Below are 16117 nucleotides of genomic sequence, written 5' to 3' on the forward strand. Positions count from 1 at the left end.
CTGAATGTGTTTGTTGTAAAGAGCACAAATTTTTATGCGATATATTACAGGCAAAGTTATTGAATTGTTTCATGGATAAACTCAGTATTGAAACTTATGTCACACACAAGCCTGCATTGGAAATGGACTTCTGTGCAGATCATGTGTAGCATGTAGCATGATAGCATGGATCAGATGGAGAACTCAAAAGTCAGTAAGCAGCCTATTTTATGTATAGAAACTGAGTCTCTTCCTGTTTATATGTATATGTGTGTTCTATCTATGTATCTATGTATCTATTTCCAAAAGCCAGTTTTGTCAGCCAGGGATCAGTATGCCAGCACCTCTGCCTTTGGCTGCCACCCAATTCACAGTGCACCGGACCCTTACAGCACCTCCTGCGGGTGGTGGGTCCACAGGAGAATGGTTTTGTGTTGCTCATTTGGGCTGGGCCCGGCCGGGCCCCATGGACATAGGCCCAGCCACCAGGCGTTCGCCGATGAGTTCCTCCCCCAGGCCTGGCTCCAGGTTGGGGCCCCGGTATCCCTGGTCTGGGCGAGGGTACTCGGATACCTGTTTTTCCTTTCATAAGGGTCATTTAGGGTAGGATGGAGTGCCTACTCTAGGTCAGGGGGGAGTTGCTACCTAAAGTGTAGGAGTTTAAGTATTTCAGGGTATTGTTCACAAGTGAGGGTTAGGGGGAGCGGGAGTTGGACAGACAGATCGGGGCAGTGTCAGCAGTGATGCAGACGCTAAACTGGTCTGTTGTGGTAAAGAGAGAGCTGAGCCAAAAGGCAAAGCTCTCAATTTACTGGTCCATCTACGTTCCCACTCTCACCTATGGTCACGAGCTATGGGTAGTGACCGAAGGAATGAGATCGCGGATACAAACGGTAGAAATGAGTTTTCTCTGCAGGGTGGCTGGGCTCTCCCTTAGAGACAGGGTGAGAAGCTTGGTCATTCGGGAAAGACTCGGCGTAGAACCACTGCTCCTCCACATCGAAAGGAGTCAGTTGAGGTGGTTCGGGTACCTTGTTAGGATGCCCCCTGGACGCCTCCCAAAGGAGGTTTTCTGAGCATGCCCGACTGGGAGGAGACCCCGGGGCAGACCCAGGACACGCTGGAAAGATTACATCTCTCGGCTGGCCTGGGAACGCCTCGGTATTCCCCCGGAAGAGCTGGTGGAGGTGGCTGGGGAGAAGGAAGTCTGGGCTGCTCTGCTTAGGCTGCTACCCCCATGACCCGGATCTGGATAAGCGGTAGAAGATGGATGGATGGATTTATTTAGATGTAAATATCAAGAAATGAAAGCTCAAATTCTGATCTATTGTCTCATATTCAGGTCTCATATATTCATGTTTTGATTTCAAACCCAATTGCCTTCAGTGTGTAGCAAGTCAAAAGAATTAGCCTTGCTGTTCCAATACTTTAGAGGAGACTGTGTATATTTGCATATATTAATAGCTTTATCTCCGTCCATTTGTGTCATTCCAGAAGGCTGTTCACCGAGCTGCAGGCCATCATGAACCTCGCCACATTCAACTCAGCCAATTGCGGGATGAGATCAATGAGAAACAACGTCTTATTGATGAGCTCACTGAGTCAGTGACCAATCATTCACACACAGTCTATTCAACTAGTGATCTATTACAATCCGATGATTTGCAAATCATGAAAACCCTGTATTCTATTGAAAATAGTAAAAAGACAACATATCAGATGTTGAAACTGAGAAATGTTATTGTTTTTTGAAAATATATATGCTCATTTTGAATTTGATGCCAGCAACACATTTCAAAAAAGTTGGGACAGGGGCATGTTTACCACTGTGTTACATCACCTTTTCTTTTAACAACACTTTTTAAACATTTGGGAAATGAAGAGACCAAGTGCTGTGGTTTTGAAAGTGAAATGTTCCATTCTTGCCTGATATAGTATTTCAGCTGCTCAGCAGTTCAGGGTCTCCTTTGTCATATTTTGCATTTCATAATGCACTAAATGTTTTCAGTGGGAGACAGGTCTGGACTGCAGGCAAGCCAGGACTCTTTTACTAGGGAACCATGCAGTTGTTATACATGCAAAATGCTGTTTGGCATTGTCTTGCTGAAATAAGCAAGGCCTCCCCTGAAAAAGATGTCATCTGGATGTCGCTCCAAAACCTGTATATATAATTTAGCATTAATGTTTTCTTCCCAGATGTGCAAGCTACCCAAGCCTTGTGCACTAATGCACCCCCATATCATCACAAGCCAGATGGTTCCTCTCCTCTTAAGCTGACGCGACATTCATGATTTCCAAAAGGAATTTCAAATTTTGATTCATCAGACCACAGGACCATTTTCCACTACTGACTCAGCCCATCATAAATGAGCTCTGGGCCCAGAGAAGGCTTGCCCAAAGATCACAGGTATCCAATGTTGGTTTTCGGCCTTGTCCCTTACATACAGAGATTTTCTCCAGATTCTCTCAATCTTTTAATGATATTATGTACCGCACATGATGTGATCCCCAAATTCTTTGCATTTTGGGATGCTCATTCTATGCCCAATCATGTTACTGACCTGTTGCCAATGATCCTAATTAGTTTCTTTTAGCATTACACAACTTTTCCACTCTTTTTTATTGCCCCTGTCCCAACTTGTGTTGCTGGCATTAACTTCAAAATGAGCATATATTTTTAAAAAAAAACAATACAGTTTCTCAGTTTCAGCATTTGATATGTTGTCTTTGTACTATTTTCAATGAAATATAGTTTCCATAATTTTTAAATCATCACATTCTGTTTTTATCTACAGTTTACACAGCGTCCCAACTTTTTTGGAAACAGGGTTGGAAACACTAGATCTTGTTTTCTCCTTCTTAGTCTAAACAATTGTCATAATAACACATTTACATTTGTTGTCACTTTAGTATAGGGGCTTTAATAAGACACATTAGACATACAGTATCTAATAAGTGTGCATATCATAAGCAGTAAGTATACAGCCATTATTTGGTAAAATTACTGGCTGATTAGTGCTTTATTTCAACTAATGAACTGTTATTGATAAGTGGTGCACATATATTGTGGCACCTGTTTCTCTTTAAGAGCTATTGTTTCTGGAAATACAACACAAGACATGTAATGAGATGATATCACTTAAGTGTATTTGTTCAGTACAAAGTTTTATTTTATAATGCAGTCAGCTGTTATAACAGGTAGAAACTAAAAATGGTAGACACTATGATCAAACTCAAATTACACTTGTCAAATGCCTAACATGTTTTGGACATTAAATGAGACCAAAAATAAAACCAATACTTTATAAACATGATATTTTACATTTCAGTTTCAACAAGTACTTCTCATATCTCATGAAATATTGATCACAGTTCATGTTAAAGGTCACATAGGTTTTCAGTAAAAGCCATAACTAAGTAGAAGCAGATAACACATACAATATAAAGGAATATTATGAAAACACAAAATAAAGCACAAAAATGCTGCTAATGTTGCCACTTATTCGCTGTAAAATATTTATTAGCAGCTAGAATATGCCCCTATACCAAAGTGTTACCTTACATTTTTATGCATAAGATAACTAACATAACTTTTACATAACTCCTACTGGTAGTAAGAACCAGGCTCTGGAGTTAGAGTTGGCCCATGTGCGATCTGACTTCAGCAACCTGAAGATTCAGGAGGACACAAAGAATGCACGTTTGGAACAGCTATCGTAAGTTTCAGCAGAAGTCCGAACCAATGACTTAATTGGAGATCCCTTTAGTTTGTCATTAAAAAAAATGTAAATGCATGCCATCAAGATGCACTTCATAGTTTTATTAACAATATATATTTGTAGATTTAATATCTAGTTGTGGTATCAGAGTCGGTATTGCATTTAGATAAGTTAAATTAACTAAATAGCACTAAAATGTTTAGTTTCAAAAAATAGTAATTCTTTGTAACTGTGATTTTTTTTTGCAAAGCTTGGCTCATTTTATGTTTGGAGATCTGGTGATGCAGTAATAGTATATGAGAGACTGGAGTGTCTGATTCAGAGTATGTGTAGTCTGCTTGTGTCTTTGACGTATGTGTATGTTTTGACATATACATTTCCCCCGTAATGTGTGGGTCTGTTTCTCCCTCAGATTTCAGCAGGAGAGGCATGAGCAGTCTAAACAAGATCTCAAGGGCCTGGAGGAGACTGTCGTAAGTCTCACTGTATTTTTTTAATTCATACATTCTTGTTGCTAATTGTTACGGCATGCTTATTGTTATTTTACATGTCTTATTGAATGTACAGTGCAATCCATGCATTGCATATGGAAAGTACAGTACTAGTCAAAAGTTTGGTCACTCCTAATTCAATGTTTTTTCTTTATTTTTATTTATTAAAAGACATTTCATGTCTTAAAGTAATGATGGACTGTTGTTTCTCTTTACTTAGTTAAGAGGTTCTTGACATGATATGGATTACTACAGCTGTTGAATAGGGCTATTTACTGTGTTTATTATTTACTATTTACTGTTTGATGGTCTCAGACAGGGGCGGCACGGTGGTGTAGTGGTTAGCGCTGTCGCCTCACAGCAAGAAGGTCCTGGGTTCGAGCCCCGGGGCCGGCGAGGGCCTTTCTGTGCGGAGTTTGCATGTTCTCCCCGTGTCCGCGTGGGTTTCCTCCGGGTGCTGTGGGTTTCCCCCACAGTCCAAAGACATGCAGGTTAGGTTAACTGGTGACTCTAAATTGACCGTAGGTGTGAATGTGAGTGTGAATGGTTGTCTGTGTCTATGTGTCAGCCCTGTGATGTCCTGGCGACTTGTCCAGGGTGTACCCCGCCTTTCGCCCGTAGTCAGCTGGGATAGGCTCCAGCTTGCCTGCGACCCTGTAGAAGGATAAAGCGGCTAGAGATAATGAGATGAGATGAGATGGTCTCAGACAGTGGCTGCTTTGAAAAATCTAAAATATGAGCCATTTTGGGTTTGTTTTTTTTTTTTTTTATTAATTCCTTTTTTTTTTTTGCGGGCCAGTTTCCATCAAATCCTGTGCTCTGATTGGCTGGCGAGCGGGTCCGTATCCTTCGATACGGAACCCGGTTATGGACCTCTGGCGACTCGCTCATTCACAATAGCAACAAACATAGTAGCATTTTTTTGTCAACATTTATCTTTTTTTATAAGATTTATTTATAAGATTATCAAAAATCTTATAAATTTTTGCCAGCATTTCTCAGGAGAATAGCATTAATTTTACAGCATGGATAGTGATAACGACAGTCTTCACAGCGAAAGTGAGTTTTACTACCCTGAGGAAGAAGAAATAAAAGAAAACATTTCAGGAGAAAGCTAAAAACCTGTAACTGTTGCTAACGCCGAGCAAAAACATGGCTGAATCCTGAATGACTCAATTTTGTATAAATAGGGGACTACATAGGCGGCAAAATATAGGTTTTTTTCCTGCCATGGAAGTGCACTTGTATACTGAGGAGGAAGCAATTTGCATTACAGCCGTGAATGAGGATTCAAAATGGCGGCTTGGTTTTCCCTTTCGGGCGCTCTCATTTTCTGTTAGCATTTGGTAAAGAAAAAAATAAATATATTATTTACCAGCTTAAGGTCGGTCCGTATGGTGAAATAACGTGACCTCAGCCTTGAATACTGACCTCGGCCCAGAGGGCCTCGTTTAGTACTTTCAAGACCTCAGTCATGGTATTTCATGATACGGACCTCCCAGCTGGTAAATAACATCTCATCTCATCTCATTATCTCTAGCCGCTTTATCCTGTTCTACAGGGTCGCAGGCAAGCTGGAGCCTATCCCAGCTGACTACGGGTGAAAGGCGGGGTACACCCTGGACAAGTCGCCAGGTCATCACAGGGCTGACACATAGACACAGACAACCATTCACACTCACATTCACACCTACGGTCAATTTAGAGTCACCAGTTAACCTAACCTGCATGTCTTTGGACTGTGGGGGAAACCGGAGCACCCGGAGGAAACCCACACGGACACGGGGAGAACATGCAAACTCCACACAGAAAGGCCCTCGCCGGCCACGGGGCTCGAACCCAGGACCTTCTTGCTGTGAGGCGACAGCGCTAACCACTACACCACCGTGCCGCCCGGTAAATAACATATATATGTTATTTTATAGTTTTGATATCTTCAGTATTATTCTACAATGTAGAAAATAGTCAAAATACAGAAAAACCTGTGAATGAGTAGGGGTGTCCAAACTTTTGGTACTGTATGTCTGTTGGTTTCTTTCTTGAATCCAAGCATAGCATATGATCTCTGATGAACTTCAATAAAAAGATACAAATCCCTTTGTTTACAGACTACAGTGGCAGTGTAGACCTAATTGTTGAGAAAAACAAGGGTCAGAGTATTGTAAATAAGTAACGCTGGTTACTTATGTGGGGTGGTGAAGTTGTTAGCACTGTCACCTCACAGCTATAAGGTTCTGGGTTCAAACCTTACAGCCAGCTGGGGCCTTTTTGTGTGGAGTTTGCATGTTCTCCTCATGCTTGTGTGGCTTTCCTCCAGGTGCTCCAGTTTCCTCCCACAGTCCAAAGACATGTGGATTAGGTCAGCTGGCTACTCTAAATTGCCCATAGGTGTGAATGGCTGTTTGTCTCTGTGTTAGTCCTGCAATAGATTGGCAACCTTTTTGGGTGTACACTACCTCTCACCCAAAGTCAGCTGGGATTGGCTCCAGCTTGCCTTGCAACCCTAATGGATAAGTGGTATAGACCCTTTTCAGTCACGTGACCTTCGTAAACGCGACCACCATTTTGGACATGTAGCGGACTTCGGCTCGAATTGGTTTGAATGCGAGGAAGGCGACAAACAGAGAACATACAAGAAAAAGGAGCGAGATGCAGAAAACACCTTCGCTATCCAGCGACGTAGGGCATTTACAGGGCGAGCAGAGGGAGAAATAACAACAGTAACGACACATTAGCAACGCCGTACAGAAATAACGGTTTATGGCACAGACCCTTTCGGTTCTCGCTCATCTAGCTGCTACAATGACTGCTTAGACTGCAACAATAATACCTAACACACATTTAAGTATCCGTCGTAAAGATGTGAAACTCGTCGAGTGACGAGTGTGTTCATTGATAAGCTAACACAATCTAAAAGTAGACATACCATCACACTGCCCTGGCGCTGTGTACAGTTTACCTTCTATGGTTTGTGCACTCACTATTTGCCATTACTTTCTCCAACCGCTGTTAGAGATTACAGGGAACGGCCTGGATTTAAGAGACAAATACATGTTCCTCTTGTTTTGAACACTTAGCCCATGTTTACATTAGACCGTATCAGCGGATCATCAGATTAACGTTTTTAAAAGCGATTAGTGTGCACACAGCAACACCAATACACGATTCGTCTGCACACAGCAACACCAATACACGGATACGCTCGGCTCCGCAGGCATCCTGCGCTCCAAATCACTCCGCCCTGAACAGCGAGTGCCCTCTGGAGGGTGCGCACTCCGGCCCTGCGCAGCTCACACAGCGCGCGAGTGAAGTGCACGAGCCACGATTCGGGACTGAGCCGCTGTGTGTGTGATCCCAGCGCAGATCACTTACCACTCGCAAGTGGAAGGATGGCAAGCCTAAAGACAATCGTTTTTTTTGTTGTTGTTACATAGTCAAGAGAGGTGTCGGATCACTGGATCCAGTGTAAATAGCTGCCGGAGCCAACGCCCGAGGTTCCGGAGCGCGCTCCGGCTTGCTCCCCCTCAAATTAAGCGCTGTTTGTAGAACACTGCCTCTGATCTGTCCTACAGTCTACCAACAGCAAAGGAACACAACGCTAACTAATAGCTACTACAGAAGAACAAAGAGGTTACAATGGGTTATTTTAGCCTATTTGGTTACACACTCGCCGCCACAGAATGTTAACAGCAATGTAATGCCTTTTCTGGCTAATTTTATTCGTCTTACCTCCAACAAAGTGGTCACTACACAAGCGCTGGTATGCCGAGGGCTGCCAATCTGTTAATGGCCGCTATCCATCTTCTCCGTCGGGATCCGATAAAATGATAACCCTTGCCTTGTTTGTTGATGGTTACTACATCCAGGTGCACAACAATATAGTGGCATGATGGAAGTCTTGCTGAAAATAAACACTTTCTTTGCTGCCGTTCCTCAATGCTGGCTGTGGTAAACTACTGGTAGTACATGTCCAAAATGGCGGCCGCGTTTGTCGTGATGTCACGTGAAAAGGGTCCATAGAAAATGGATGGATAGGTACTTATGTATCTGCAGTTCTACCAAAGTCCTCGTCAAGTCTTTCCACTCTGCAGTCATCTTGGCAATGCTCCTTAGCAGTTATTTTCCGTCATACAAAACCAGGCTCCTATTTATATGAATGGGGAAAGAATGATACAACGGGGTCAAAGAGTTGTTAGACCCCTTGCACATTTTCTTGTTTTTTTATTAAATTGATAAAAAAAATTACTATTAATCTACACACAATAGCCCGTGATGATGCTGAAAAAAAGACCTTTTTTATTTTTGAAAATGTATTAAACATCAAAATTTAAGTCTTTCATCTAGATAAGTATTTTGCCAAATAAATACCTTTGGTAGCAATTACAGATTCACATCTTCTTGGGTAAGTCTCTGCAAGATTGGCACACCTGGATTTGGGCAGTTTCTCCCATTCTGCCTGACAGATCCTCTCAGATTGGATGGGGAGAGTCCTTGAAGTTCCTGCCTTTTACTCAGAAGTGGCCACTTCCATCTCGGCCCTTTACCATAAAGGCCTGATTGATGGAGTATTTCTGAGATAATTGTCCTTCCTCCAGGTTTTTCCATCTCTGTGGAGGACATTTGAACCTCAGTTAGAGTGGCCATTGAGTTCTTGGTAACTTTCCCAATGAAGGTCCTTCTAGCCCAGTTACTGGATGGCCAGCATTTTAGTCCTGGTGGTTCCAGACTTCTTCAGTTTTACAATGATTAAGCCCACTGTGCTTCTGGGAACATTAAAAGCTTTTGAAATGCTTTTACACTCTTGACCTGATTTATGTCTCAACACAATTTGATTGTGAAGGAGTACAAAAAGTTCCTTGGATGTCATGGCTTGGTTTTTGGTCTTACATTCACTGTGAAATGTGAGTCTTTATACATACAGGTATGTGCTTTCAAAATCATGTTCGCATACATGTCAACCTATACAGAATGTCCGTATTTTATACGGATTTGATTCAATAAACGTAGTATACGGGCGTATAAATAAAGTTATACGGATTCTTTTAAAAAACTTCAATATTTATTTAGAGCTATAATCAATTCCCACGATGATAAGAGCGCATAACATTTACAAACATACTGTACACCACAGACAGCCAGTAAAGAGTCTTATGAAATCGCGTGTTGTCTTGTGGTAGTGAGACTTCGTTCCACTTTTGATCATGCGCACACCGCATTGCGAGAATCCCGCCAACCGTGAAGTCATAGACATATAAACATAGACGCCGCCTTCTGCATAGAATCATACGTCATCCTTGCCGCCATATTGGATGTGGCAAAGTGGAGATTCTTCAACCGTCTCTGGTATAGTGTCTAGACAGTAGCCGAGAATAAAGATGCCTCATTCCTGTGCTGCGTTTAACTGTACCAACAGGTTTACCGTCCAAATGAGATCACATGGGATTACCTTTCACAGGTGAGACTGGAAAAATACTTTTCATTGTATTTGGTCATTATAACGTAATTTTACGAACAGATTTTCCTGACTTTGTGGCTAATATGAAGTCTCGCGCATAATAGCCGCTCGGTGAAACCTGTCTCCAAACAACGAAGTATTTCCTTCGTAACTACGCTGATAACACTTTGTGTTTTTGTCAAACATTGGAGCTTTGTATTCATTCTGAAGGTTTATTGTTATTAATATTGAATAAAAAGTAACTGGGATATATCATTGTTAATTATCTTTCAAATTTTAGGTAAATTATTTTAATTTGCATCTTATACGGATTTTATAAGGGAAATACGGATTTTGGAGGTTGGTTATACAGGTTTGATTGACCAAAGGTTGACATGTATGTGTTCAGTCATTTGAATTTGCCAGAGGTGAACTCCATTCAGGTTCTAGAGACTTCTCAAGACAATCAAAGCAAACAGGATGCACCTGCCTTGGACAAAAGTCTGAATACTTATCTAAATAAGACTGTGGCAGTTCGTAGGAGTGGGAGGAGCACAGAAGACGGCAGGCCAGAACTGAGTTTCGTAACTCTTTTATTTTTATACACTTTTCAGTGGTCTCTCATAAACATTCATACAGCCAGACACGAGCACACGCACATCAGGTGTCTGGTTTGGGAGAGAGCTCTCCTCTGCTCTTGCTCTCTCTTTAAATAGGGCGCGGTTACTGGGGAAGACACACAAACACATGTTAATCAACATCAGGTGCAGTGATTCTGCCACTTACCTTCCCTGACTCCGCCCTCCGGTCACAGACCGACGCTTGACCACGCCCCCGCTGCCACATACCCCCACCGCCCGACTCAGGCCGGGCGGCCGTCCAGCCTGCAGCCGACACCCCCCCCCCCCCCCGATGGGAGAGGAAGTCTGCCACGACCATCTGCGCCCCCGGCCTGTGGATCACCTTGAAGTTAAAGGGTTGGAGTGCCAGATACCAACGGGTGATCCACGCGTTGGCATCCTTCATGCAGTGGAGCCACTGGAGGGACGCGTGGTCCGAACAGAGGGTGAAAGGGCATCCCAACAGGTAGTAACGGAGGGCAAGGACCGCCCACTTGATTGCCAGGCACTCTTTTTCAATGGTGCTATAGCGCCCCTCACGCACCGACAGCTTCCTACTGATATATAGCACTGGGCGGTCCTCCACCTCCTGGGACAAAACTGCCCCCAGCCTTCTGTCCGACGCATCCGTCTGTAACATAAAGGGGAGAGAAAAGTCAGGGGAGTATAACAGTGGCCCCCCACACAGTGCAGCCTTCACCTCAGAAAAAGCCCGCTGGCATTGTTCCGTCCACTGGACCGGATCTGGTGCCCCCTTTTTAGTCAGATCAGTCAGCGGGCTGGTGACATCCGAATAATTAGGTATAAACCTACGATAGTAGCCAGCCAGCCCCAGGAACTGTCTCACCCCCTTTGTGGTCTTGGGCCTCGGGCAGGCCGCAATTGCTGCTGTCTCGTTAATTTGGGGACGCACCTGCCCGTTGCCCAAGTGGAAGCCCATATACCGTACTTCCACCCGCCCAATCGCACACTTCTTCGGGTTGGCTGTGAGACCCGCTCGCCTCAGCGACCTCAGGACGGCCCTCAGATGTTGTAGGTGCCAGTCATTACTATAGATAATGATGTCATCTAAGTATGCGGCCGCATAGGTGGCATGAGGGTGGAGGACCCTATCCATCAGCCGCTGGAACGTAGCGGGCACCCCAAACAGCCCAAAAGGAAGTGTGACAAACTGGTGTAAGCCAAATGGATGTGGAAAAGGCCGTTTTTTCTCGGGATAATGGAGTCAAGGGGATCTGCCAATAACCCTTTGTCAAATCCAGTGTCGAGTAAAAGCGAGCCGTGCCTAATCGATCGAGCAACTCATTAATACGAGGCATTGGGTACACGTCGAATTTAGACACCGCGTTGACTTTTCTATAGTCTACACAGAACCAGACCGACCCGTCGGCCTTGGGTACCAAGACCACCAGGCTGCTCCAGTCACTGTGGGACTCCTCAACGATGCCCATTTCGAGCATGGCCTCAAGTTCTTACCGAACCACTTTTTTCTTGTGTTCGGGTAGCCGGTAAAGGCGGCTGCGCACGACCACCCCCGGGGGCGTCTCAATGTGTTGCTCTATGAGGTCAGTGCAGCCGGGCAGGGGCAAGAACACATCTGAAAATTCGGTCTGCAACTGGGCAACCTCCACGAGTTGGGTCGGGGAGAGGTGGTCTCCACAGGGGACTGGAGAGGTACACGATGCCAATGTTCCCTTTGGAACCTCCGGCCCCAGCTCCGCCTTCTCCGGAACCACCGACACCAACGCCACGGGGACCTCCTCGTTCCAGAGTTTGTGTAGATTGAGATGGTAAATCTGTAGCGCCCCACCCCTGTCCATTCGCCTCACCTCATAGTCGACGTCCCCGACTCGCCGTGTGACCTCAAAGGGTCCTTGCCACTTGGCGATTAATTTGGAGCTCAATGTGGGCAACAGTACGAGTACTTTATCTCCCGGTGCGAACTCCCTAAGGCGCATACCCTTGTCGTACAGGCGGATTTGCCGTTCTTGGGCCTGCCGCAAATTCTCCTGGTTTAGGTGGGTGAGTGTGTGGAGTTTTGCGCGCAGGTCAATAACGTATTGAATCTCATTTTTACTTAGTGAAGGTCCCTCCTCCCAATTTTCTCGCAGCACGTCTAAAATGCCACGCGGCTTACGCCCATATAACAATTCGAACGGGGAGAACCCCGTGGAGGCTTGTGTGACCTCTCGCACTGCAAACAACAAGGGGTAGAGCCATTTATCCCAATTACATGCGTCCTCACTTACGAATTTCTTAATTATATTTTTGAGGGTGCGATTGAATCGTTCGACTAAACCGTCCATTTGTGGGTGATAAACACTGGTGCGGATAGGCTTAATGCCTAATAACCTATACAGTTCGTTCAGTGTTCGTGACATAAATGAGGTGCCTTGATCAGTCAGAATCTCTTTGGGGATTCCAACTCAGGAGATAACGTGGAAGAGCGCTTCCGCAATACTGCGTGCTGAGATATTGCGAAGAGGCACTGCTTCCGGGTATCACGTTGCATAGTCCACTAAAACTAATATAAAGCGGTACCCTCGTGTTGACCGATCTAATGGCCTGACGAGATCCATCCCAATCCTTTCGAACAGGGTCTCGATTAATGTGAGAGGGCGCAAAGGCGCTTTTGGAATGGCCGCTGGATTTACTAACTGGCATTCGCGGCACGCCATACACCACTTAAGGACATCGACACGAATTCCTGGCCAATAGAACCGGGCCATTATTCGGGCTAGTGTCTTATCCTGCCCTAAGTGTCCAGCCATGGGATTAAAGTGAGCCGCCTGGAATACGGTACCAATTCCCGGTGGCTTTTTGGAATCAAAAGCTGCGTGATTTGCTCTTTAGTCTGAGTGTCCTGCGCCACTCGGTATAATCTATCCTTCATAATTGAGAAGTAGGGGAAGGACGGGGTGGTGTTTGGCTGGAGCGTTTGACCATCGATTACTCTCACTTGGTCAAACGCATGCCACAGAGTCTCATCTTGCGACTGCTCTATTGGAAAATCCGCAAGGGATTCCCCAATAGAAGGAGGAGGAGCCGGCTGCTCCTCACTCTGACGCGGAGATGACGTAGATGGCTCTGTGACAGCTGCTCCCGCCAATGCGACACCGGGACCTCCCCCTGCTGAACTATGGCAGGACCCACTCTTCACTAAATGACTCATTAATTCCCCAAATCCCGGCCAATCAGTCCCCAAAATTATTGAGTGGGTGAGGCGAGGATTAACCGCCGCCTTTACTCTAAATTTTTCCCCTCAAAAAAGAATGTGGAGCGACACTAAAGGGTAGTTGTGAACATCCCTGTGCACACACAACACCTTCACCAATTGTGCTTCCCCAATGCCTCGTCTTGCACCAGGCTTTGGTGGATTGAGGTCTGATTACAGCCAGAGTCCACCAATGCCTGATATGTATCCCCTTGGACACTCACCGGTATGTGATACACTCTGGCCTGATCGAGGGCAGCTCCTGGCGCGTTGGGGATCCGAACCACCGCGCCCACCTCCATTACCGAGCACTGCTGTTGGAGGTGGCCCGGCTCCCTGCAGTGCCAGCAAACCGGCCTGGGCTTCCTCTCTGTACTGGTGCTCTGGGGCTCACTCACCTGAGGGGGGGGGGAGAGACAGACACAGAAGGGAGAAACGGGAGAGTACCGCGGGTGCGGCGGGCCGGCTGAAGTGGCGCCGGCCCCTGCCTCCGCGGTGGGGGAACGGGGCGAGGATGAGACACAGGAGGAGAGAGAGAAAGGAGAGGGAAGAAGAGGTTGTCTGCTGTCCTGCCATCGGGACAGCCGCCAAATGGTCCTCCGCCAGCTCGATTGCCTGATCCAGTGACGCCGGGTGGTGGCACTGGACGCACTCTGCGGTTCCTGCTGGTAGGCGAGCGATGAACTGCTACAGTACCACCTGATCGATGATTCCCTCGGCGTCGCAGTTGTCGGCCCTCAACCACCGCCAGCAGGCGTCCCGGAGTTGCTGGCCAAACACAAACGGCCTGCCGACTTCCCCCAAGCGCAAAGCGCGGAAGTGCTGTCACTATTGTTCAGGGGTGCGCCCCACACGCTGGAGGACGGCCCGGCAAAGGTCCGCGTAGACCAGCTGGCGGTCGGCGGGGAGCTGTAGCGCGGCCAGCTGCGCCTCGCCCGTTAGCAGGGGGAGGAGGCGCACCGTGTGCTGTTCCACCAGCCAGCCCGAGGTCTCTGCTACCTGCTCAAAGAGCGTGAGGAAGGCTTCTGGGTTGTCCTGCGGGCCCATCTTCATTAGGGTGAGGGGGGAAGGGTCCGCGGCGGTGGAGGTGGTGGACCCCGCCGACGCGAGGAGGTGCTGGAACGCCTGTCAATCTTTCTGCTGTGCCAACACCAGGGCCTCGAACCGTTGCTCTTGCTCCTTCCGGAGGGCGACTAGCACCTGGTGCTGGCTCTGCTGGACCGTGGCGAGGGCGTGGACCAGGTTGGCAAAAGGGGAGGACTCCATGGGGCTGTTCTTCTTCTGCGCTCCACGTTCCGGGTTTCAGCACCACTGTGGCAGTTCGTAGGAGTGGGAGGAGCACAGAAGATGGCAGGCCAGAACTGAGTTTCGTAACTCTTTTATTTTTATACACTTTTCAGTGATCTCTCATAAACATTCATACAGCCAGACATGAGCACACGCACATCAGGTGTCTGGTTCGGAAGAGAGCTCTCCTCTGCTCTCGCTCTCTCCTTAAATAGGGCGCGGTCACTGGGGAAGACACACAAACACACGTTAATCAACATCAGGTGCAGTGATTCTGCCACTTACCTTCCCTGACTCCGCCCTCTGGTCACAGACCGACGCTTGACCACGCCCCCGCTGCCACAGAGACATTTAAGTTTTTGATTTTTAATACATTTTCAAAGCTTTCTAAAACATATTTTCACTTTGTTGTTGTAGATCACTGTGTGTAGAAAGGTGGCAAAATCTATAAAATTTAATCTATAACACAATGAAATGTGCAAAAATGGAATGAGCCTGAATACTTTCTGCAATTTCTCTTTGAGCATTAATAAAGTAAAGTAATCTATCTATGTAATCCACTGCACAAAAGTAACTTAGAAGATGATGCTTCATAGATATAAAACAGATATAAAATGACTGTTAAAATTTGATAAAATGGCATTTGCCTCCAACAACATAGAAAACCTGTAGGTTATGTATACAACCATTGTTCGTTGAATAAGTGGAAGAATATCGGGGTGGTTTGTTTTCCAGAAATAGTCACTTAAGTATGATATTGATCCTTTTTAAGATTCAGTCAAGTGCAGATCCTAATCTTATTGAAGGATAAGAATCACTTGAGAGCTGATGTTGTTTCTCTTGAGGATACGAGTCACTCATATACTGATATTTCTCCTTGTTCATGAGAATCACTCAGTCTATTAATAAAGTACTCTATTTATGATGAGAATCACTGTCTATTAATGCTGTACCCTGTTGAGCATGAGAATCAAACAATCTACTAATGCTCTACCCTACTGAAGATAAAAATCAGTCCAGATACTGCAACTGTCTTCCACTCCCAGTGAGAATTACTTAAATGCAGACACTGACCGGCTCTGCTTTATGGTTATAGGTGTTTATGCTGTGTGCATTTTTGTGGTATTTCCAGGATGAGTAATAAATAATTTTTTCATCACCCCACCCCACCACATTTGTTCTGTTTGTCCTTCTATCTTGATAGGCCCGTGAACTCCAGACCCTCCATAACCTGCGCAAACTGTTCGTTCAAGACCTCACGACTCGAGTTAAAAAAGTAAGCACCAGATCAGGCTGCAACAAATGTGAATTATACTTTATAGACACACATTATACCCTATAATAATATGACTAGATAAAGTATTTTGCTCCTC

The 16117-nt window shown here is 45.6% G+C and overlaps 1 protein-coding gene across 1 annotated transcript in view; it reads left to right on the plus strand.

The window, feature by feature from the left end:
- kif5aa (kinesin family member 5A, a) overlaps positions 1–16117 on the plus strand; it is an 87977-nt gene that overhangs the window by 58204 nt on the left and 13656 nt on the right. Inside the window, exons 19-22 of the mRNA XM_060931707.1 lie at positions 1474–1580; positions 3594–3695; positions 4111–4171; positions 15949–16020. Of these exons, the coding sequence (XP_060787690.1) occupies positions 1474–1580; positions 3594–3695; positions 4111–4171; positions 15949–16020 (342 nt within the window). The remainder of the gene's footprint in view (positions 1–1473; positions 1581–3593; positions 3696–4110; positions 4172–15948; positions 16021–16117) is intronic.

This window comes from Neoarius graeffei, chromosome 10 (assembly GCF_027579695.1).
Source record: "Neoarius graeffei isolate fNeoGra1 chromosome 10, fNeoGra1.pri, whole genome shotgun sequence".
NCBI classification, from domain to species: Eukaryota; Metazoa; Chordata; class Actinopteri; order Siluriformes; family Ariidae; genus Neoarius; species Neoarius graeffei.